Source organism: Geotrypetes seraphini, chromosome 10 (genome assembly GCF_902459505.1).
Source record: "Geotrypetes seraphini chromosome 10, aGeoSer1.1, whole genome shotgun sequence".
Taxonomy (NCBI): domain Eukaryota; kingdom Metazoa; phylum Chordata; class Amphibia; order Gymnophiona; family Dermophiidae; genus Geotrypetes; species Geotrypetes seraphini.
The window spans coordinates 32,010,830-32,034,869 of NC_047093.1; the positions used below are offsets into that span (position 1 = coordinate 32,010,830).

The 24,040-nt window shown below is 45.4% G+C and overlaps 1 protein-coding gene across 1 annotated transcript in view; it reads left to right on the plus strand.

Annotated features, from left to right (window-relative positions):
• Positions 1-11,969: 11,969 nt before the first annotated feature.
• The window catches only part of SPHK1 (sphingosine kinase 1), a 31,878-nt gene continuing 19,807 nt past the window's right edge, over positions 11,970-24,040 (plus strand). Inside the window, exon 1 of the mRNA XM_033960805.1 lies at positions 11,970-12,496. Coding sequence (XP_033816696.1) covers positions 12,073-12,496 — 424 coding nt within the window. The 5' untranslated portion in view covers positions 11,970-12,072. The remainder of the gene's footprint in view (positions 12,497-24,040) is intronic.

The following is a 24,040-nucleotide window of genomic DNA, read 5'->3' on the forward strand; positions in this document are numbered from 1 at the left end:
TTCTATTTTATCACCCCTTTTACAAAACTGTGGAGCGTTTTTTAGCGCCAGCCGTGGTGGTAGCAGCTCTGATGCTCAGAATTCTATGAGTGTCAGGGCTGTTACCACCGTGGCTAAAATCCACACTACAGTTTTGTAAAAGGGGGAGGGGTTAGTTTGTGATGACATATTCCATACTAGGTGAAGGTGTTTTCTGTGTTCTGTGTGTTTGAAAGACATGGTTTTCTGTTAGGATTGACAATGTAGGATTGATCTGTGCTGGGCTGGCTTGATTAGTTTTACAATGGGTGTATTGATGTACTGCTCACTGCAATATGTAAGATGCTGCCTTTTCCTAGGTACTCATGTGTGACGTGTGGTTTGTTACTAAAAATCATGTTTTTCTTACAGATGGTGGGGGGTGCCAAAAAATGATGGACCCCGGGTGTTACATATGCTAGGTACGCCACTGTATGTAAAGATACCAGAAAGCTGGCGTAGCAAAAACTTCTAAGTTCTAAGTGCCCACAATCTCACGGGCACTCGTTTCAAGTTTCAAGTTTATTGAGATTTGGATTTAAACGCAATATCAAATATTTTCAATGCGTATAACAAAAATAAATTTAGGGAAATAAATAAAACCATTTGAACAATAAACATACAAACATATCCATAGATGATTAAAATTACATAAGGACTACAAGGATAAACTACATTTGTTTAAAAATGCGTCCTCCGCGCCTGCTCATAAATTTGTGGAGTATGTAACTTGTCGCTCATGCATATTTTTTTTTGCGCACACCTCATCAAACCTTAGAGGGAACATTGGTCCTAGGCCACCATAGCACAAATTCCTGTATTATGCTTCTGCTGTGCACAACAATAAACACTGCTGTCATACTTTTTTTTGTCCCCTGCCGATTTCCTGATAGCACCCCCCTGGACAAAAGTGGGGGGGAAGGGGTGCGTGGGGGGGGCCCAATAGGATTGCTCAGTAAGGGGCCCAGAAATTTCTGATGGCGGCCCTGCAAATCACTCTGGAGTCTGAATTAAAGAAAGCGTGGGACAGGTACATGGGATCTCTTAGGGAGAGGAGGAGATAGTAGATGGGTAGACTAGATGGGCCATTTGGCCTTTATCTGTCATCATGTTGCTAGAACCTCTATGACCTCACAATGCAAATGTTAAGAGCTTTAGCCTATAATCATAAAGTTCTATGATCTCACAATGCAGGTGCATAGAGCTTTAGCCAATAGGGAGAGAAGGAGATAGTGAATGCTGCAGAGAGGCAGGTTGGATGGGCCATTTGGCCTTTATCTGTCATCATGTTCCTATGTTTCTTCCAAGGCCAAGTATAGTGTCCAAGAACACATTGTATCTTTTTTCTGGCTGACGGTAGCTTATTCTCATGCTGGGTCACCGAAAGTGTAAATGCAATCCACAGCTCCGAAAGAAAAATATAATCCTTTTGTTTTTGAAAGTCCCAATAAAATTAAGGCAACAATTAATACAAGAACAATTTTGCACATTAGCACTTCCACAACGTGCATATTGGGGGTATACTTTTCAACATGAGGAGTGTTTATTACAATTCAATTAAAAAACCGCAGAAGAGCTTTAGAGAATAACACGGTGACAAAATTCATCACCGTTCCCGTCCCCACGGATAACCGCAGGAAACCACCTTCATGTCATTCTTTAAGGAGAGAGGGAAGAATCAGAATATAATTGGGCACAACCACTGACCCACAAGCTTTGCTTTGAAGAATGCTGGTGTAGAAGGACTGAGGTTGAAACAAACACTACAGAATGACAGTCTCTGGTATCCAGAGCACATATTGTGATGTCATAATGCCTCATTCCACCAGTGCCTAAGAGCCAATCACATCAGTGATGTCACAATGGCTTCATTATCCTTGGCTCACATAAGAATCAGAGTATGAATGGCCACAACCACTGCCCCGCAAGCTATGCTTTGAAGAATGCTGGTGTAGAAGGACTGAGGTTGAAATAGACACTAGAAAATGACATGGGATTATTTCCCACGGTTATCCGCGGGGATGGGAACGGTGATGAATTTTGTCACCGTGTCATTCTCTACTTCATACCATGGGTTGGTGAGGTAAATGAACGTCGGAGCATTTACCTCGCCGGCTAGCGGTAAGAAGCTCTTCCATGGTTTAGTAAAACCCAGTGAAAACAAGAAAATATTTCATCAAACCAATTACATAATCAGTATATCATAATATTGAACATCTAACTTAAACAATATGAGAGGATGCAGAAACCAACTTGTTAAAGTCTGAATGTTATTTAGCCACTGTAGCTGAAGTGTTATCTTATTTCAAGTGCCAAATCTGTGTTTTGACATTGTTTCAGATCATTGATTGAACCATATCCACATCATTCTCTTCTTGGTTGGGCTGAGAACTTTTCAGCACTCCCTCCTGGTGTGAAGACGTTAGTCACTGGTAACCAGAGCTGAGATTGTGATGTCATAACGTCTCATTCCACCAATCAGAGCCAACCTCATCAGTGATATCACAGTGGCTTGATTGTCCGATATTTGACTCACTTTTATTACATAGGAGGGGTGCTGAAAAGTTCTCAGCCCAACCAACCAACTTCCTAAATTCAGAGCGTTATTTTGCCACTGTAGCTGAAAAGAGCGTGATCTTATTTTATTAAGTGGCAATTTGCAGAAACATAATTCTATGTTTTTGACATTGTTTCAGATCATTGATTGAACCATATCCACGTCATCCTCTCCTTGGTTGGGCTGAGAACTTTTCGGCACCCCTTTGTAGAAGAAAAATCTTGTAAGGTTAGTGAAACTTGGAAACTATTTCAGGAATGAACTAGGTGTTTTGGTTGATAAAGTACAATGCTTCTTGATCAGAGTTTTCTGAATGAATGTGAATATTTTCTATATTTACTTTTATTATTAATGAGAATATGTCTTCCAGCATGTTGTCAGGGAAATATTAATGTCACATTTTGACTTATTGGAATTTTTTATATACTAAAAGATCAGAGTGATGGCAGGATTTCAGCCTGGCTTCCCAGTTCACCACTCCTTAATGTGGCTTAGAACTCCGTGTCTCACAACATTAGAGTTATGAGGCCAAGAAGTAGAATTTACATATGAGTTGCTTTGACTATCTAGCTACACTTGTGTGAGAGATTTCTTTCATGAACTCACCAGAAATAGAATTACGAACTGAAGTATTAGGAGGCAGGTAGATAGCCTGTGTATATGGTTATTTCAACCAAACAGGACAGATCGAAGGTCCATCAAGCCCAGTATCCTATATCCAATAGTGTACAACCGAGGTCACAAGCTAGGCCCCTGTGCAGACCTGTAGGTGATGCTAGCAACGACTAACCTAGGATCAGGCATGTTCCCCTGGAAACCCTTTCAGGGAGATTCCAGCTAGGCATAAGCCTAGTGCAGCTGATAACAAGTGTGTCACCATAAGAAAAAGCACAACGCTCAATATTAGTTCTAAAACTTTTATTCTGACTACTTGGTCTCAAGTCAGGATAACTAATTTCTCATAGAAATGAAAGCCAGAGGGGAGGGGGGGGGGGGAAGAAAGAAAAACATTGTCTTCTCTCAGTTTTTTCATACAGCATAAATCACTTCCATGGCACCTGGGCTTCAGTCTCTGATGGCTCAGTTCTTTTCACCAGGGCCTCATCACTTTAGAAATCATCGTCCAATACATCACAACCTTCCCTATGTAAAAGGGCAAATAAAAAACACAGCATGCAGGAAAAAAAAATCACCACTTTAAGCACTTCTCAAAATGGCTGCCTGCCTTGCAGGTGGTAAGTGAAGCTCATTCTGGGCAATTACAGGCAAGCCCCAAACCCGGAACACTCTGTGCTGGATGTTTACTGCAATTCACTGACCCACAGTACTGGTTTCTTACTCCTTGCGGGTTTCCCACATGGCTGAGCAAAAACAATAGCACACCTATAAAGAAATATAATGTCCATGTTAAACACAGTCCTTTTATCTTTCTCCCCAAGGCTCCTGGCAACAACTTATCTCTCAGTCTCTTGGAGAGGGTAAACAAAAACTCTGTTTTCAAACCTCTGCCATGTCAGCAAAAATAAGTTCATAAAGGAAAAGCAGCAATTCTTAATTCAATTCCTCTCACAGTTCTACGGACCCGGCTCCATGAGTAGCACCAGCTTCTCTAGTGTGTCCATTTCCTCAACTCCTGCTGGCCCATTAGTGGTTTGAAGCAATGGCTGTTCTTCCTCTTCAGCCATTTCCACTTCACTGCCACAACATATTTCCGGTGGTTTGCTCCACTCCTCAGGTACCTACCCTCTTTCCTGCTGAAGGGTTCCCTCCTTAAGGCCCCCCAGTACCACACCCACAACTCCTGGGAAGGGGGATGGGACATAGCTCCCTAGAGTTCAGAGTATCCTGTGCTTTCTGCTCTCAGGCTGTCTTAAAGAGACAGGCTTCTTTGTTAAACACTGCAAACTTGTCAGACTTATTCACAGGATTACTCTGGTAAGGAAGTTCCTGACTGTCACTTCTGGCCCAGACCCTATCCTGCTTCCTCTCACTTTCAGAGGAGTAAGCAGCTGCCTCAGGGTCTCTGGCATAGGCATCAAAACAAGGGAAGGCCACAGTGGCCATGGCCTCCCCCAAAATTGCCGGTAATTTAACAGGGCCGGACAATGATCCTGCAGAGAAAGAAGTGGCATCTTACTACCGGTTGGTCGGCACTCTCGGCCGCATCCCCTCGCTGACTTCTACTCCTTCCCACTGTGCATATACCTTTAATTTCTTGTAAAAGTGCAGCGCCTTCCTGACAGTGGCCCCGGCATCTTCCCTCCACTGTGACCCGCCCTCTCTGACAATTTCCTGTTTCCGCTAGGGTGGGCTACAGTGGAGAGAAGATGCCAGGACCAAAGTCAGGATGGTGCTGCAGTTTTACGAGAAATTAAAGGTATACATGTGGTGGGAAGGAGTATAAGTTGGTGAGGTGATGCGGCCGAGAGAGTCGACCAGCAGGCACGCTGGCCGGTAGAAAGGTACCTCTTCCACCGGAGTGACATTTCAGATTTGGGGGAGAGAGGGAGCATATAAGACTTGCGAGAGGGAGTGAGGGAAGGGAGAGATGTTGGACACAAATGAGGGCAGGAGGGAGAGATGTGAGGAAGGGAGAGAGGCGCATTGGGTCACAGGAGAGAGGGAGGGAGAGGGGTGCATTGAGACACAAAAGAAAGGAAGGGAGCATGAACTGGGGACAAAGGAAGAAAGGAGGGAGGGGCATGAATTTGGGACACAGAAGGGAGAAAGGGGGCACAGACTTGGGACAAAGGCTGGAGGGAGGGGGCACTAATTTGAGACATAGGATGGAAGGATGGAGGGAGGGAGGGAGAAAAGAGATTCTGAGGTGGGGAGGGAATAGAAAGGGAGAATTGTTGAGCATGAATGTGAGGGAAAGGAAGAAAGATAAGAATTGTTGGACATGATGATGGGAGAGGAGTGAGGTAGAGAGAGATGAGAGGGAGAAATGTTGGATGTGGTGCTGGAGAGGGAACAGTGGGACAGATGAAAGGGATGCAAGAAGGAGGAATGTTGGACATATTGGTGGACGGAATGGAGGAAGAGATGTGGCATGGAGCTGGAGAGGGGTGATAGAAGGAGGAATGTTGGGCATGGGGCTGATGGGCAGGGGTAAAAGATGCTGTACACAGTCTGGGGAGAAATGTTGGATGTGGCAATAGAGGGGGGTAGAAGAGATGCAACCTGGATCCCTCTCTCTCTTTTTCCCCACTCCCTTTGCAGCAAGGGAGGGAATGAGAGAGAGAGATGGTGGACAGTGAGAGAGAGGGAGACATTGCATATAGGGGTAAAGGAGAGAAGAAGAAATGCTGTGCAGTGGTGGAGAGGGGAAAATAATGTGCTTTGTGTAGTTTCATTTTGTGGTTACCATTGTGTATTGTTAATAAGATTATATTGTGTATATGAAAAATGAATGGAAGAAATGGCATTTACAATTAGTACTATTATTATGGAGGTGGGGCCTGGGGTGGGGCTTGGGTGGATTTGGAGCAGGGCTTGGGAAGGTTTGGGGCGGAGCTTATGGGCTCCCCCAAATAAAAAAGCATTCCGCTGCCTATGGTCTCTGGTAAAAACTTGGTCAGCTCTTCTGACCCGGGGACATGTAGTTCTTCCAAATTCCTCTCGGACAAATCCAGGACTGGTCTTGTCACACTGGCAAGATCCCAAAGGGTAAAACAGAATTTATGCTTCTTATTATCTTAGGAATATGCAGTGGATTTCCCCATGTCCATCTGTAATGAGTTATGGACTTTTTTTTAGGAAGTTAGCCAAACCTTTTTTAAACCCTGCTAAGCTAATTGCTTTCACCACATTTTCTGGCAATGAATTCCTCACTTCTCTTATTAACATCAGTTGCACCATTCCTACCTTCTACCCAAAGTATTCTAGAGCAGTGTGAATGCCTGGAACTCTCTCCCGAAAGAGATGGTGGAAGAAACTACCATTCTAGGATTTAAGGGAAAATTGGACGCACATCTTCTTGCAGGACACATTGAGGGATACGAGTGACTAATGTATGCATCAGGGTACGCCTGGCTGAGCCTCCGCGTATGCGGATCACCGGACTGGATGGACCCCAGGTCTGATCCGGTGCAGGCATTTCTTATGTTCTTATGTTCAACCACCGGTCCGTGGACTGCTGCCGGTCCGCAGAAATTTCCTGCCGGTCCACAGGGCCGGCAAATGCATTGGGCCCCATTCAGTGCTCTTCAGCCGCCGGTCCATGTTGCGATCAATGCGGCGTTGCCTTTGGGCCGGCTCCCTCTTCCTCAGTGCTGCAGTGTGCGTCCTGCACCTGAACCTGAAGCCTCTCTGACGTCACAACATCCTTTTGGGGAGATGACATGGTATATAAATCCAAGGTTTAGATTAGATTAGATGTATAGGAGGAGGAGAGGGAAGGAAGGAAGGAAGAGAAAAGGAGTGATGGATTTGGAGGTGGGAGGGAAGAAGATGAACCAAACATGATTGCTCATAGGAGGACAAATGAGCTACTTGGGTTGTCCCTACTTTCAGAGAAATCCTCTCAGATACTACTTATGGCTCTATCTTTCTGTACAGGGACCTGAACTATGAAATCTTCTTCAAAACCACTTCAGACCACGCAATCTTTTCCAAAAAAGATCTTAAATCTTTTTTTTCTCCAAAAACCTATATTCCTTGTTTCTCCAAAAACCTATACTCATCAGGACCCTAGAGAATGACACAGTGACCAATTCATCACCGTCTCCGTCCCGTGTCATTCTTTAGTGTCCATCTCAACCACAGTCCTTCTACACCAGCGTTCTTCAATGCAAGGCTGGAGGGTCAGTAGCTGGACCCATTCATGCTGTGATTCTTCCCTCTCACCTTAAAGCAGGGGTGCCCATACTTTTTTGACTCGCGAGCTACTTTTAAAATGACCAAGTCAAAATGATCTACCAACAATAAAATTTTTAAAAAAACACAACGCACACTGTACGCATAGAATTGTTAATTATCATTCCTATTCCGGGGTTTTTTCAAAGAGGTCAAAGCAGATGACGCTATGCACTGTCACCTCAGTAACAACCATACAAAAATAGACAAATACCCACCCCTCCCTTTTTACTAAGCCACAATAGCATTTTTTAGCGCAGGGAGCTGCGCTGAATGCCCAGCGCTGCTCTCGACGCTCATAGGCTCCCTGCGCTAAAAACCACTATTACAGTTTAGTAAAAGGGGACCATATTGTAAAATATAGACAGCAGATATAAATTCAGACACATTTTGATCACTAAATTTAAAATAAAATCATTTTTCCTACCTTGTCTGGTGATTTCATGAGTCTCTGGTTGCACTTTCTTCTTCTGACTGTGCATCCAATCTTTCTTTCAGCCTGTATGCTTCTTCTCCTCCAAACCTCATTCCCTCCCCCAACTTTTTCTTCCTCTCTCCCTGCCCTTTCTTTCTTTCTCTCTTCATGCCCCCTTTCTTTTTTCCTGTTTCTCTTCTTTCCTTCTGTCTCCCTGCCTGCGCCCCTTTCTTTCTTTCTCCCTGCCCTTCCCCAAGCCACTGCCATCGGAGAACAGGACCCAAACGCCACCAATGGATAACAGGCCCCAAAGTCGACGCCGCCGATGCCCCATGCTCTCTCTGCTTCGGGCCGATCAATCTTACTCTCCCCGACGTCAATTCTGCCATTGGAGAGGAAGTTCCGCCCAGCCAGGCAGCGATTGGCTGGCCCGAACTTCCTCTCTGATGGCAGAATTGACGTCGGGGAGAGGAAGATTGATTGGCCCGATAGATCGCCAAGGCAAAGGGAGTTCTGGATGACCGACTCACTTTGCCTTGGCAAGCTACCGATCGATCGCGATCGACCTATTGGGCACCCCTGCCTTAAAGAATGACGTGGAGTTGGTTTCCCACGCTTATCCACGGGGACGGTGATGAATTTTGTCACCGTGTCATTCTCCCTACTTTTCTATTCCTATTGTAGTAGGTCTTCCTCTTCCCAACACATCCCTGTCATGTCTTTACACACTCCTATCCTTTGAATTATATTGTAAGCCGCTTAAACATTTTATGATAGGTGGGATTAGAATATCAAACCCTAATAAAACTTGGAAACTTGAAAAAGAAAAAATAAGAAGAGAATATTGATGACTGATGAATTTGTACAGGGAGTTTCTTCTTCTCAGGCACTACAAATAGTTCAGAACTCAGTGGCTCGGGTGTTGATCTTGGTTACCAATACACTTTCGTATTCAATTTAAGAGTCTGACTAATTAGCCTGACTAATTGGCTAAGGGCTCCTTTTACTAAGCTGCGTTAGCATTTTTTAGCGCATGCAGCATTTTAGCGCACGCTAAAACCACGCTACGCGGCTAGAACTAACGCCAGCTCAATGCTGGCGATAAGGTCTAGCCCAGGTGGCAATGTAGCGCGTGCTATTCCGCGCGTTAAAGCCCTAACGCGGCGTAGTAAAAGGAGGCCTAAGTGTTTCATATTGTACCGACTATCCAGAGCACTGACATCTGCGAACCTTGACACATGCAAAAGGGATTCAATGTGTTATGTGAAGCCTACAAAATCCTGTTTCTCCATTGCCGGTCCTGTCTTATGGAACGCTTTAAGGCTTGTTGAGACTCCATGGAAGTTTGTTACATTTTAGAAAATTACTGATTGAAGACTTACCTTTTTGCACAGGCAATTTTTTGCTAGAGGTACTTTTCCCTGGTTATGATGATGTAACTTTCCTTCCCTATTTTAATTTGTTTTATTTAATTTTGTTATTTAGATAGTTGTAGACATGTATGTTTTTATGCTGTGTATGTTAATTGTGAGCTGCTTTGGTTAAAAGCGGATTTAGAGAATGACATGGGGACACATTTTTCCTCATCCCCGCAGAAACTCAATTTCCCCATCCCGTCCCCACGAGTTTTGTCACTGTCACTGTCCCTGCTCCATTCCTGTAAGCTCTGCTTTAACCACATAAGCCTAAAACACTTATGATTTTAAAGTGTCTGAGGCTTGTGCAGATGAGGACGGAGCTTGCAGGGATGGGGCAGTGACAGGAAAAGAACTTGCGGGGATGGGACGGGAAAATGAGCTCCCGTGTCATTTTCTAAGCATGTTATAAATTTTTTAAATAAATTAATAAATAAATTTCTACAGTGTGACCTTTAGCCAGCACACAGTACTATCATAATTTTCTTGAACTCTTCTATCAAATATACAGGTTTGTGACAAATTTAGAACCTGGCTTTCCCCATCAAAATATCACCTAGTGACAGAGCACTATAGATATTATATAATGTACAATGCAATATATCTCTATTATGTTATTAAATACAGCTTAAAGCTCTCCTGGAACTTACAGCTCTTGCTGCCTTGTCCTAGTGTCAAGGTGATGCAGGTACAAAGGTAGGTGATCCCAGGGGTAGGGATTCTTCAGCGCTTGACTCTGGCACTGGAATAGGGTTACCATATGGCAGACGGATTGAAACATCCAGGTTTTACTTACATTGCTTTCAGTGGAAGTAAAATCAAGATGTCTCAATGGAAATCTCAAGCTTGGATGATTTGGTTAGTCTATAACAGTGTTTCTCAAAGTGCGGTAGAAACATAGAAACATAGAAAGATGACGGCAGAAAAGGGCCAAGGCCCATCAAGTCTGCCCACTATAGACCCTCCCCTTAAGATTAGCTAGTGTTTTGCCCTGACCCTCTTAGGGATCCCACATGGGCGTCCCATTTATTCTTAAAATCTGGCATGCTGCTTGCCTCGATCACCTGCACTGGAAGCCCGTTCCACCGATCAATCACTCGCTCCGTGAAGAAATACTTCCTGGTGTCGCCGTGAAATTTTCCGCCCCTGAGTTTGAGCGGGTGCCCTCTTGTGGTTGAGGGGCCTCTAAGAAGGAAGATGTCATCTTCCACTTCTATACGTCCGGTGATGTATTTAAACGTCTCAATCATGTCTCCCCTCTCCCTGCGCTCCTCTAGAGTGTAGAGCTGCAAATTGTCTAGTCTTGCTTCGTACGGGAGACCTTTAAGCCCTGAGACCATTCTGGTGGCCATTCTTTGGACCGACTCGACCCTCTGCACGTCTTTGCGGTAGTGTGGCTTCCAGAATTGCACGCAGTATTCCAGATGAGGTCTCACCATGGCCCTGTACAATGGCATAATGACAGCAGGCTTTCTGCTGACAAAACTTCTACGGATGCAACCCAGCATCTGCCTTGCCTTTGAGGAAGCCTTCTCCACCTGATTGGCAGATTTCATGTCTGCACTAATGATTACTCCCAAATCTCGTTCGTGTACCCTAGGGGGTACGCTGGCCGCTTGTTGGGGCTACGTGGCTGGCCGCCAAATCCCGCCTGTCCATAGAGGCAGCATCCACCACGCTGCCACTGCCACCTGGGATCTTGCGATCCTGCCCCGATCTCTGCTTCGCTGTGTCACCCCACCCCGAAGCTGACACAGTGTGACAACCTTGAAACTGCACTCTTCTTTGGTCTTCAGCCTTCGGTGGGCGGTGCATGCAGTGATCAATTCAGGTGCTGCACGTAAGTGGCTGACCCAGAAGCCTTCTCTCTGACGTCAGAGTTGATGTCAGAGGGAGGCTTGTGGGTCAGCCACATGCAGCGTGTGGGTAGCTGCTTGCACCATCCATTGAGAGGAGTACTGCTGGGGGCTGAGGACCAAAGGAGCAATGCAGTTCAACAAGTAAGGGGGACAAATGCTGGAAGGCAGGGAGGGGGCGAAGCATGAGATTGTTTACTTTATGGTGGTGGAAGGGGATGGGGGGAATATTGGACATAGTGATGGAGGGAGAGAGGTGGCATGGTGCTGGAGAGGGTTGATAGGAATGGGCATGGGGGCTGGTGGGCAGTGGTGAAAAATGCTGCACATGATTTTGGGGATGAGGGAGGGAGAAATGTTGGATGTGGCAGTAGAGGGGGGTGGCAGAGATGCACCCTGGATGTTGGTTGGGGAAGTGTGCAAGTGCTGGATTGGTGGAGGAAAAAGAGGGAGAAATATTGGACTGGGAGGGGGCCCAGAAAGGAGGAAGGGAGGGGATATTGTCAGACCACTGGAAGGGGGAAGAATTTGCCCATAGTGACCAACCAAGTTATGTTTTATATCTCTGGGAAAATGAAAAAAGGAATCTGATTAGTCACTATGATCAGTAAGAACACACCAGCTGTTTATTTTATGGGAGTGAAACACAACTGTTTTTGATATGTAGTATTGTTTGTATGTTAAGAAACCAAGACCTTGGCTGAGATTGGTTGTTTATAAAAATGAATAGAAGAAATGGGCATTACAATTGGTACTATTATTATGGAGGTGGAACTTGGGCGGGGTCCTCGTTAGACTTAGGGTATAAGGTGCCACTCTGCGACTTTGATCCGATGTTTTCGTTCATTGAACGATGCTGCTTCTCTGCTGTGGCCGCCAGGTGTCAGCAGAGAGCGCCTAGTCACCCAGAGTCCCGGGACAGCTCCGAGTTTCTCCCCAGTCAGTGCCCGAGCCATGGATGGTCAGCACTGTCCAGAGGAGGGTCCGCAGAAAGGGGCCACCCACGTTCTGCTGCGCGGGGAGTTCACTCAGGTCCCCGAACCGAAGGGCCGATACACGCTGACTCTGACTCCTGCCGAACTGCACCTGCAGCGGACCCAGCCGGATCCCGAGAGCCGCGGCAACGTCCTGAGCCTGGCGGACTGCATCGGCTGCTACTCCTTCAAGGGCAAGGATCCGACGGACCTAGGGGCTTATTTGTCTGTGTTCTGCTATCCTGAGAAGAAGAAGCGCTGGAGATCGCAGACAGCCCGGCAGCGGGAAGCAAGGACTTTCCGGCTGGAATCGTGCCGGGACCTGGAGGGAAATCTGAAAGCGGCCGAAAGATGGGCTGCGAAAATCCGGGAGCTGTCGGTCCAGAGGTTACCGGAGGAGAACGGTACTAGAAGTCCCAGTCCCACTCCCCCTTCCCCTAGAAGCCCCAGTCACCCCCCCCTAGAAGCCCCAGTCACACTCCCCCTCCCCTCAAGAAGCCCCAGTCAGTCCCCCTCCCCCCAGAAGCCCCAGTCACCCCCTAGAAGCCCCCAGTCACCCCCTCCTCCTAGAAACCCGTCACACCCCTCTAGAAGCCCCAGTCACCCCCTCCCCCTTAGAATCCCCAGTCACCCCCTCCCACTAGAAGCCCCGTCACCCCCTCCCCCTTAGAAGCCCCAGTCACCCCCTCCCACTAGAAGCCCCACTCACCCCCTCCCCCTTAGAAGCCCCAGTCACCCCCTCCCACTAGAAGCCCCAGTCAGCCCCCTAGAAGCCTGTCACCCCCTAGAAGCCCCAGTCACCACCCTCCCCCTTAGAAGCCCCAGTCACCCCCTCCCACTAGAAGCCCCAGTCAGCCCCCTAGAAGCCTGTCACCCCCTAGAAGCCCCAATCACCACCCTCCCCCTTAGAATCCCCAGTCACCCCCTCCCACTAGAAGCCCCAGTCACCCCCTCCCCCTTAGAAGCCCCAGTCACCCCCTCCCACTAGAAGCCCCAGTCAGCCCCCTAGAAGCGTCACCCCCTAGAAGCCCCAGTCACCACCCTCCCCCTTAGAAGCCCCAGTCACCCCCTCCCACTAGAAGCCCCAGTCAGCCCCCTAGAAGCCTGTCACCCCCTAGAAGCCCAGTCACCACCCTCCCCCTTAGAACCCCCAGTCACCCCCTCCCACTAGAAGCCCCAGTCACCCCCTCCCCCTTAGAAGCCCCAGTCACCCCCTCCCCCTAGAAGCCCCAGTCACCCCCTCCCCCTAGAAGCCCCAGTCACCCCCCTCCCCCCCCCAGAAGCCCCAGTCACCCCCTCCCGCTAGAAGCCTCAGTCAGCCTCCTAGAAGCCTGTCACCCCCTCCCCCCAGAAGCCCCAGTCACCCCCTCCCGCTAGAAGCCTCAGTCAGCCCCCTAGAAGCCTGTCACCCCCTCCCCCCAGAAGTCCCAGTCACCACCCTCCCCCTTAGAAGCCCCAGTCACCCCCCTTCCCCCAGAAGCCCCAGTCACCCCCTCCCCCTAGAAGCCCCAGTCACCCCCCTTCCCCCTAGAAGCCCCAGTCACACCCCTGCCCCCTAGAAGCCCCAGTCACACACCCCTAGAAGCCCCAGTCACACCCCTGCCCCCCAGAAACCCCAGTCACACCCGCCCTTGCCCTCCATCCAGAAGCCAGCAGAGCCCCTGAGAGTTAGGTGCTTCCTTACTTTGAACTACAGCTCACCCGGGAACTGTAGTTTCAGGTCTGAAAACACCTGGGCTTGATTTTGTAGATCCTCCCTTAAAAAAAAAAAAAGGGCCTGCTCCTCTTTACCCTGCGAGAGTAACTCCGAAAGTACTTGAGAAGTTTGCATCGTTCCCACATTTACTTTATTTTTAAACATAATTACAGGCTTGATCAAAGCCACTCGATTGGTACATCACAATTTAAAGATAAAACTGGATTTATTAATTTGTAAAAGACAACCTACACGATAGCCGTAGGTGCTGTGTATATGGATTCTATTGGGGTACAGTATTCCTTCTCACAGCCCTTCTGTGCTGCTTTTTCTTCCGGCGGTCTCGCCCTTTCTCTGACATCAGAGAAAGGGTGGGACCGCCTGAAGAGGAAGCAGCGCAGCACAAGGCTCTGAGAAGGGGCAGGACTGCCGGCAGAGGAAGCAGCTGGGCTGGCATCCGGAAACAAGGTAGACAGCTTCTCCATGGGGGAGGGGGGAGGCTGTGGGGGTGCGAGCGGTCCTTCGGGTGGGGGTGCGAGCGGTCCTTCGGGGTGGGAGTGCGAGCGCTCCTTCCGGGTGATGAATCGGGCATCGGGGGGGGGGAGGGGAAACTATGTAAAAAAAATTTTGTACAACACGCTCACGTGTATAACGCGCAAGGGTATGCGCGGTATGTAAAAACCACGTATAACGCGCGCTTTATATGCGAGAAAATACGGTACACTTCATCAGTGTCAGAGAGAGAACCATTGGCTCAGTTGTGATGTGTGTATATTGTATGTACTTGTATTGCAAGACCTGGCTTGTATATCAAGTTACAATTTAATCAAATGTTTTGCTTGTCTTGCAAAACAAGTTACTTGCAATCCCATGGTTTTACTGTCTAAGTAAAAGAGTGAATGGGGTGGGAGGGCATGGTAACATGGTAGATGATGGCAGAAAATGACCATTGAGCGGTTAGGATTAGAGAGTTGCGCGGGGACAGAAATCTCGCCTGTCCCCATCTGGATCCTCTCCGTCCCCACAAGGAATTACCTCCATCCCCGCCCATCCCCATAAAAAACAGCAATTACTTCTGACAGGATCATCAATTCCAGTTTCTTTTGTGTTTGCGCTGCTGTTTTCCTTGTGGAATCTCTTTGGTGGAACCCTTTTTTTGTTTTCTGTTCAGGTAATTAACTTATAAACCCCCCTCTTTTACTAAGGCTGACATGTCCATTATATTATATGGACGAACCCTGCTTCCAAAGCCTTCCATCCCCGTGGGAGTCCCGTTGGCTAGAGAAGGGTCCCCGTGGGAGTCCCGTGGGCCAGAGGGGGGTCCCCTGCAGTGTTCCCGCTAAGCTGCGCTGGCGTACAAAATATTACATTGCAGCGCACAAGTTTCTCGTCACAGCGCACACGTGCTTGCAGGCAGGCGAGCTGGCAGTCCATGTAACGCGTCGCAAAGGTAAGGGGAGGCTGGGGGAGGAATCGGACGTCGGGGTGGGGGTGTTTTAATGTATTTATACTTATTTAATTTAGCGTGTAGGCCTAAAATTCCTTTGAATACCTCATAACTTGCTGGCGCCCGATATTTTTAGCTCACAGTGAAAAAAGTTTGCTCACAACACCCGCCCGCTTAGAGGGAATACTGGTCCCCTGTGGGAGTCCCATGGGTTAGGGGGGATTCCTGCAGGACCCATGGGATTCCTGTGATCCCCATTCCCTTGTAGACCTCTAGTTAGGATTATAAGTGTAGCTTTATGCAGGTAGCTCCAGAAAGCACTTCTAGCCCCTCTGCCAGTACGGAGCGCAGAGTCAGTGCAGTAGACACTGTCTTCATGTTGTCTTATGGAGGTTGTTTTCCATCCTGGTAGACTTGGTAGGTCTGTAAAAGCACATTAGACCCAATGTCAAATCCAGTAGCTCTTATGTCAGTATACAGCAGGACAGATGAAGTGCTGAGTTCATGGCATGTCACTGACATGGCTGGCACCTTTTGGAACAGTTTTCTTTTTCTTATGTAACTCTGACCTGCTGCTTTTTTTTTTTTTAAGTTCCTCTGATGTACTGAAGGTTTTCCCATAAGTTGTGTCTACAGTATGGGGAAATTGCAAAGGACATCAAGTCCAATTTCAACGCAGCGTCCGTACTGTCTTGCATGTAGACAGTGCATTAGCTCTGGGCCTGTCAAGCGGGACCAGCTTTTCCTAATCAAAAGCATTTAGCAAAGCAGAAGAAAACTATATTTAAATACGCTGAAGCGGGAGCTCTGGGCAGGAACCCAGAACACCAGCAAAGTAGCTTTTTCCCAGACCCACCCTTTCCAGCCAGGGTATGTCCAGACACACCTTTTGGTTGCTGGGATAAACCAGGGGCCATCTGCGACTTCCACAGTCAAATCCTCTGTTTACAAAGAAAGGAACACAGTAACGAGTGAGCACAGTGCAATCTGCTGATATACCAGCCAGATGTACTAAGCATTTTCCCCTTGGACACAAAGGACCTGATTCATTAAGCTTCTTCTTTTTTTTTTTTTTAACTATAGACACAGGATGGGGAAAAAGGCATTAATATAATTCAATTTGACATTTGATAGTATAGGTTATAAGTGAATTATAATATAACTACTTATTATTATTATAATTCAGAAAAAACTATTGAACATAATATAACTATTTTAAAAACATGGGGTCCTTCTACTAAGGCTTGCTAGCCGTTTCAGGGCACGCTAAATGCTAACATGTCCATTATAGTCTATGGATGCGTTAGCATTTTGCACACACTAAAACGGTTAGCACGCCTTAGTAAAAGGACCCCTTAGCCAAAACTTATGTGTGTTTTATTGTTTTCCTTTTTTTTCTAAACTGCTGTGATGCCGTTTTGGCCATTTAGCGATATAGAAACATAGAAAAATGACGGCAGAAAAGGGCCATAGCCCATCAAGTCTGCCCACTCTAATGACCCACCCCCTCAACTTTACCCCCCTAGTGATCCCACATGCGTGTCCCATTTACTTTTAAAATCTGGCACGCTGCTGGCCTCAATCACCTGCAGTGGGAAGTTCATTCCAATGATCAACCACCCTTTCGGTGAAGAAATACTTCCTGGTGTCGCCATGAAATTTCCCACCCCTGATTTTTAGCGGATGCCGTCTTGTGGCCGAGGGTCCTTTAAGAAGGAAGATATCATCTTCCACCTTGATAAGGCCCATGATATATTTAAACGTCTCAATCATGTCTCCTCTCTCTCTCTATGTTCCTCGAGTGAGTACAGCTGCAATTTATTCAGCCTTTCCTCATACGGGAGATCCCTGAGCCCTGAGACCATCCTGCTGGCCATTCGTTGAACCGACTCACCTCTCAGCACATCTTTTTGGTAATGTGGCCTCCAGAATTGTACACAATATTCCAGATGAGATCTCACCATGGATCTGTACAACGGCATGATGACTTCGGGTTTCGAAATTGAATAAAGATAAGATAAAAGACCCAGTAGAATCCACATTATGATACTGCTTGATCACCAGATTTTTTTTAGCTGCTTTGAGGAGACATGCAGTTTAGTTCTTGTTTCAAGTCTACAAGAGTTTGAGCTTTTATTGTATGTGGAACTGCACTGGTTGCCTATGAAAGCTAGGATTTAATTGAAGTTTTGTTGTACTTTTTATAAGATCTTATTAGGTGAGCGTTCCACTTACATGATATTGCATTTGAATTTTGTTATGTCCATCAATCATAAAAGGCAATATAATAGCTCTTCATTTATACCAGAGGGATGCTGAAAAGTTCTCAGCTCGACCAGGAAGAAAATGTTGTGGATATGGTTCAATCAGTGATCTGAAACAATGCCAAAAACATAGAATTTCGTTTCTGCAAATTGGCGCTAAATGCAATAAGATAACACTCTTTTTCAGCTACAGATGGCAAAGTAACGCTCAGAATTTAGGAAGTATAGGACAATCAAGCCATTGTGACATCACTGCTGAAGTTGGCTCTTCTTGGTGGAATGAGGCATTATGACATCACAATCTCAGAGACTAAAGTCTTTACACTAGGAGGGAGTGCTGAAAAGTTCTCAGCCCCAACCATGGAGAGAATGTCATAGATATGGTTCAATCAGTGATCTGATACAATGTCAAAAACATAGAATTTTGTTTCTGCAAATTGGCACTCAACGCATTAAGATAATACTCTTTTCAGCTAAAGTGGCAAAAATACGCCCTGAATTTAGGAAGTTGGTTGGTTGGGCTGAGAACTTTTCAGCACCCCCTCATATGCCTATCTGATAAAGGAATGAAGAGATCCACGAATCATGATAAATTTCTAGCATGTCAGGCTCCCAAATATTAGAACATTTGCAACTGTTGCTATAGGGCTATTTATAATTACTTCTCTTTTAGGAAGGAACTAAAAACAATTTTATTCAAGGAATCTTTCTGAGCCTAGAATTGTTGATATAGATTGAATAATTAATTTTCCTAAAATAATACTTTGGTTCTCTTATTGTCAATGTAAACCACTGTGAATTTGGTGGTATTGGTGGTATATAAGTGTCATTGTATTGAATTGTTTCACCCCAGTGGTCATCTCAATCCACTCCTTGGAACGGTGACCCGTCAAATGCACCCCAACAAATGTGCTCCATCCTGCCCCAATCACAATCCACAGCGGATGCTGGGCATTCCCAAGGCTTTGCACCCTTCCTGCCTCACCACTGGCTTCTCTTCCTTAGAACCCTGGATGGAGCAGCAACAACCATTTGTGATATTAACACACTGCACTTGCTCCAGACACACAGTGTGGAAGCATAACCGACTCTTCTGCTGCTGGCTGTTAAGCTTTCGCAGCAGCTGGTCTGGCCGTAGCCAAACTGGAAAGGTTACCTGAAAAACCGGTTGGTTGGCAACTCTTACGATATGCTGGATTAGACCAGCTGTTTCTGGTGAAACTATAAATCAGATTTAAGTAAGCTAAGGTCACAAATGCAGTGGTATTCAGGAAAAAAAGAACCCCCCCCCTCCCTAAATCAAAACGTGGCTATCCATTAACTGCAAATGAAAGTAGCCAGAACCTGGACTTTTTCTCCTATATAGCGAAACGCTTCACTCATGGAAGCAGCCGGCAGGCTTCCCTGAGCATTTGGCTATTTATCAGCACAGCAGTTTATTTCCAGTTTGGCACAGATTTTGTTTTAATGTGCTTTGATTACTTTTTATGCGGCAAGAATCATAGTGCACAAAAATCAGAGCTTAACACAACAGTTTAATTCCAGTTTATCTTGGTGCATACTAATGAGCTGGATTAGCAGCAAAGCATTTTCTTCATCTCAAGTTACAAGTTTCCACTGAGTTTAATGGAAGCAAATGGGAGGTTAAAATAGCAACATGGAATCCCCAAGGGATGGGAACCCTGAGTTGAAGGCCACACTGCTGCTAGGCACCCCAACACAGAGCTTTTCAGAACAGAGAACCCCTCAAAAAGAACAAAAACAAAAGACAACACAACAAAGAGCAAAGAGTGAAAAACACAGAGGACTTAATAGATGGCTCAAAGCCTGGTGTCATCAAGAAGGCTTCAGGTTCATAGGAGGATGGAAAAATACATGGAAGGACAAGAAGCTATATTGCACTGATGGGCTACATATTACTACAGCAGGAAAAAGAAACCTTGCAGAGAAATTTATACACGGGGAATAGAAGAAAGGAGAATTTTTGGTCATAGGGAGGGAATGAGGTACAGATAGTGGCATACCAGGGTGGGGGGGGGGCGGTCCGCCCCGCCCCGGGTTTACATCCCAAGGGGGTGCACAGCTGGCCACCCTCCAGTGTTCTCCCTAGGCCGGCAAACTGCAGCTCTTTAACCACTTGAGTGCCACCGCCGCCATCGGCACCAAGTTCTCCCTGCTTTTCCCTGTGGGGCCGGCCAACTCTCGCCACTCGCGTCAATTCTGACGTCGGAGAGGACGTTCTGGGCCAGCCAATCGCTGCCTGGCTGGCCTAGAACGTCCTCTCCGACGTTAGAATTGACATCAGGTGGCGAGAGTTGGTCGGCCCCGCGGGGAAGAGAAGCAGGGCAAACTCGGTGCCGGCCTGTTCCCGATGGCGGCAGTGGCAGCCTATTCCCCAGTGGCGGTGGCAGCATTTTCCCAATGGTGGTGGCATAGGGGAGGGCAGGGAGAAAGAAAGAAAGGGGGGACAGGAAGCCAGAAAGAAAGAAAGGGGGCAGGGTGAAACAAAGAAAAATGGGGCATGGAAAGAGAGAGAGAGAAAGACAGACATACAGAACGAAAGAGGGTGTGGAGAGAGAAAGAAGGGGGCAGGGTGAGAGAGAGAAAAACAGACATACAGAAAGAAAGGGGGTATGGAGAGAGAGAAAAAGAAAGAAGGGGCAGGGTGAAACAAAGAAAAAGTTTGGGGAGGGAATGAGGTCTGGAGGAGAGGAAGCATACAGGAGGCTGAAAGAAGGGAAGAAATATAAGAAATATTGGATGCACAGTCAGAAGAATAAAGTGCAACCAGAGACTGATGAAATTACCAAAGGTAGGAAAAATGGTTTTATTTTCAATTTAGTGATCAAAATGTGTCTGCTTTGAGAATTTATATATGCTGTCTATATTTTGCACTATGGCCCCCTTTTACTATGCAATAGCGTTTTTTAGCGCAGGGAGCCTATGAGCGTTGAGAGCAGCGTGGGGCATTCAGCACAGCTCCCTGCGCTAAAAACCGCTATCGCGTTTTAGTAAAAAGGGAGGGGGAATATTTGTCTATTTTTGTATAGTTGTTACTGAGGTGACATTGCATAAAGTCATCTGCCTTGACCTCTTTGAAAACCCGTGGAATATAAATGATAATTAACATTTTCTCTGCGTACAGCGTGCTTTGTGTTTTTAAAATTTTATTGTTGGTAGATCATTTTGACTTGGCCACAAAGGTAAGGGGGAGGGAGGGAGGGGAACTGCTGAAAGACATCTAGTAATCCTTGAAGGCTTGACTGTGCAGGGAATTATTTTTGTAAAATCATGTTTTGTTATGTGACTGGCATTATTTAGATTTTAATTTCTATGAATGAATAGAATGAAAATGATATAAATTACTTGCTTGTTTTTATGTGCGTGTGCTGAAGGAAAGTGGAGAGAGAGTGGGCTGAGGACGCTGAAGGGAAATGGGGAAGAGAGAATGGGGAGAAGACGCTGATTTATAAATTGACAATTGTACAGAATATTGTTTCTTTTTTATATTCATCCATAGCTGCATGTTAATGATGTGCTCATATGCACTTATTTATCATCATAACATATACATCATCATTAACATGCAGGTGTGGATGTGTAAGGACAGGCTGAGGAGGATAGATGGGAAGGAAGGAAGGTGCACATATCAACATATCGTACATTTTTAACATGCATGATGCAGCTATAGGCAAGCAGAGGAGGATGGGATCATACAGATGTGTATATTCAGATATGCGCTCAGATGTGTAGTTTTTTCTGATATATTTATTAAGCTTACAGTATTTATAAAAACACATTTAATACTTGTTACAAAAAATATTGTGCAATTGTGATCTACTTCTGGCCTACAAAGGTCAAAAGAAATCCTTAACTGAGATTTTACATTCAAAAGTGAATTATAGCTACTAGCACTATTATTTATTAGTTATTTATTATGCAGATGTTTGTTAGTTTGTTATTAGTTCAGTATTAGACATATGTTAGTTTAGAATAGATAGGTATAGATTAGTTTAGTTTAGGTTAGGTTAGGGCCCTGCTGAAAGAGTCTACCTTGACGTGGTTGCAGGCTTACAAATCTTTTGGTCAAAGAGTGCGGCGACAGAGAAAAGTATATGTGTATTCGGCCCATGGAAGAAGGGGGGGTTGGGGGGGAAGGGGTGCGTGGGGGGCCCAATAGGGTTGCTCAGTAAGGGGCCCAGAAATTTCTAATGGCGGCCCTGGGAGAGTACCTGAAGAAAGAGCTGTTAGGATGGGAGGACATAAGAGAAGTGGAAAGACAGTGGTCTAAGCTGAAAGGAGCAATAAAAATGGCTATGGACCTTTATGTGAAGAAAATCAATAAAAGCAAGAGAAAAAGGAAGCTGATATGGTTCTCCAAACTAGTGGCGGAGAAAATAAAGGCGAAAGAGTTGGCATTCATGAAATATAAAAAAAATCCCAAGAAGAGAAGTGCAGAAAGGACTACAGGGTGAAACTGAAAGAAGCCAAGAGAGAGATACGTCTGGCGAAAGCACAGGCGGAAGAACAACTTATGAGGTATTTAGGAAATGCCTCAAAACTCACCTATTCCTGAAATACCTAGAGAGTTGACCCACTCCTCTCTTTCCCCTCTCTAACGGTGTTCCTACCCTTTCTCCCTATTGTTCCCACATCCCTTAAATTATCTCAACTTATACTTCACTAATCTTTTGTAAACCGCATAGAACTTAACAGTACTGCGGTATATAAACTGTTATTTATTATTATTATTATTATAAAAATGGGAGACAAAAATTTTTTCTAATATATTAGTGAAAGGAGGAAGATGAAAAATATAATTGCTAAACTAAAAGATGCTGGGAACCAATATGTGGAGAATGATGAGGAAAAAGCAAATGTGCTAAACAAATACTTCTGTTCTGTGTTCACAGAAGAAAATCCTGGAGAAGGACCGAGATTGTCTGGCAAAGTTACATGAGAAAATGGAGTAGATTCTGTGCTGTTCACGGAGGAGAGTGTTTATGAGCAACTTGAAAAACTGAAGGTGGACAAAGCGATGGGACCAGACGGGATCCATCCCAGGATACTAAGGGAGCTCAGAGAGGTTCTGGCGAGTCCTATTAAAGACTTGTTCAACAAATCTCTGGGGACGGGAGTGATTCCTGGGGATTGGAGGAGTGCGGATGTGGTCCCTATTCATAAAAGTGGTCACAGGGATGAAGCAGGAAACTACAGGCCAGTGAGCCTCACTTCAGTTGTTGGAAAAATAATGGAAGTGCTGCTGAAAGAAAGGATAGTATACTTCCTTGAATCTAATGGGTTACAGGATTCGAGGCATGAGGAGTAGTGGCTCTTGGTCAGTAGGGGGTGATGTTTATGGGACGGTAATGGAATGGATATCAGAACATGATAGTGCAGTATTTTTGTTGAGTTTTTCTACAAAAGTGCCTGTTTTTCGTATGATTCTGGGTAATTCTAGTTAGATACAAGCATATATGTCAGTTAAGGCCACGCCCAATAGAAGCGTACGACAAACTGGTGAATAAAAATCTAAATATAAATGTAGCTAAAGCCAGAAAAACACACTACAGATTAATATAAGGGAAAGAATGGTGTTCTTTTTGTGTACTTTGCTGTTAGGCTAGATCATGGAGGAAATCATAAAGGATACATGGAATCCATTTGGGGTTCTTTGTTTTGCTATATCTGCTCTGTCTTTGGACACCATTTTGTGCCAGTGACTAGTTTCTGTCTTCTTTGTCCTCTCTGTTTTTCTTTGTGTAGTTTTCCCGCTCCCAGCATCGTGGTGTTAATTAATACCACATGTGCTTTAGACTGGTTAGGAAGATAACGTGTCCCTAACTAAGATATAACAGGAATTAAATATAATTATGAATGAAAATTATGTATGGAATGCTTGGCCAAGCAAATATGACTGAAGTATGTGATTGTGTGACTGTGTATTGAACAAAAGAATGGGTTTTGGAAAAGCATGTTGTGTATCTTTGCAACCTAAAGAAATCCTAAAACATCTGGAAATGAGTAACAGTTTCTAGTGAAGAGAGGGGGAGACCAGCTCCTCCTCCTTCTTTTCTAGGAAGGCTTCTGTGTAATGACTATGTAATTTGAACCTGTCAGTTTAGGGAGAGCTTTTATTTTCCTCTAAGGCTGACTAATTTTCAGCATGGTTCATATGGCTGAGAACATTTCAGCATCTTTTTAACAAATAATTTCTCTTAATATACTTTTGTGAAAATTATGATTTATATTCAGAAACGACTATAAGCAAACAAATGTACTTTTCTGAAACTTTTGTCTTTGTCTAATTTGAAACACCTCTTTTGTTGATTTTTATTGGTTGTCAAACTGATGATGTCACTGAGCCAAAAGTATATAATAGAGGGTCATGAGATCCTGAGAGAGCTTGTTATCAGAAGGCCAGCATTTGGCAACTATAACGATCTCCCATTAGCACAACTGTTAATGCAAGCAATTATGCTTTATTCTTTTGAATCTCATAATGGAAAAATAGAAACAATAACTCAATAAATCTTAATTA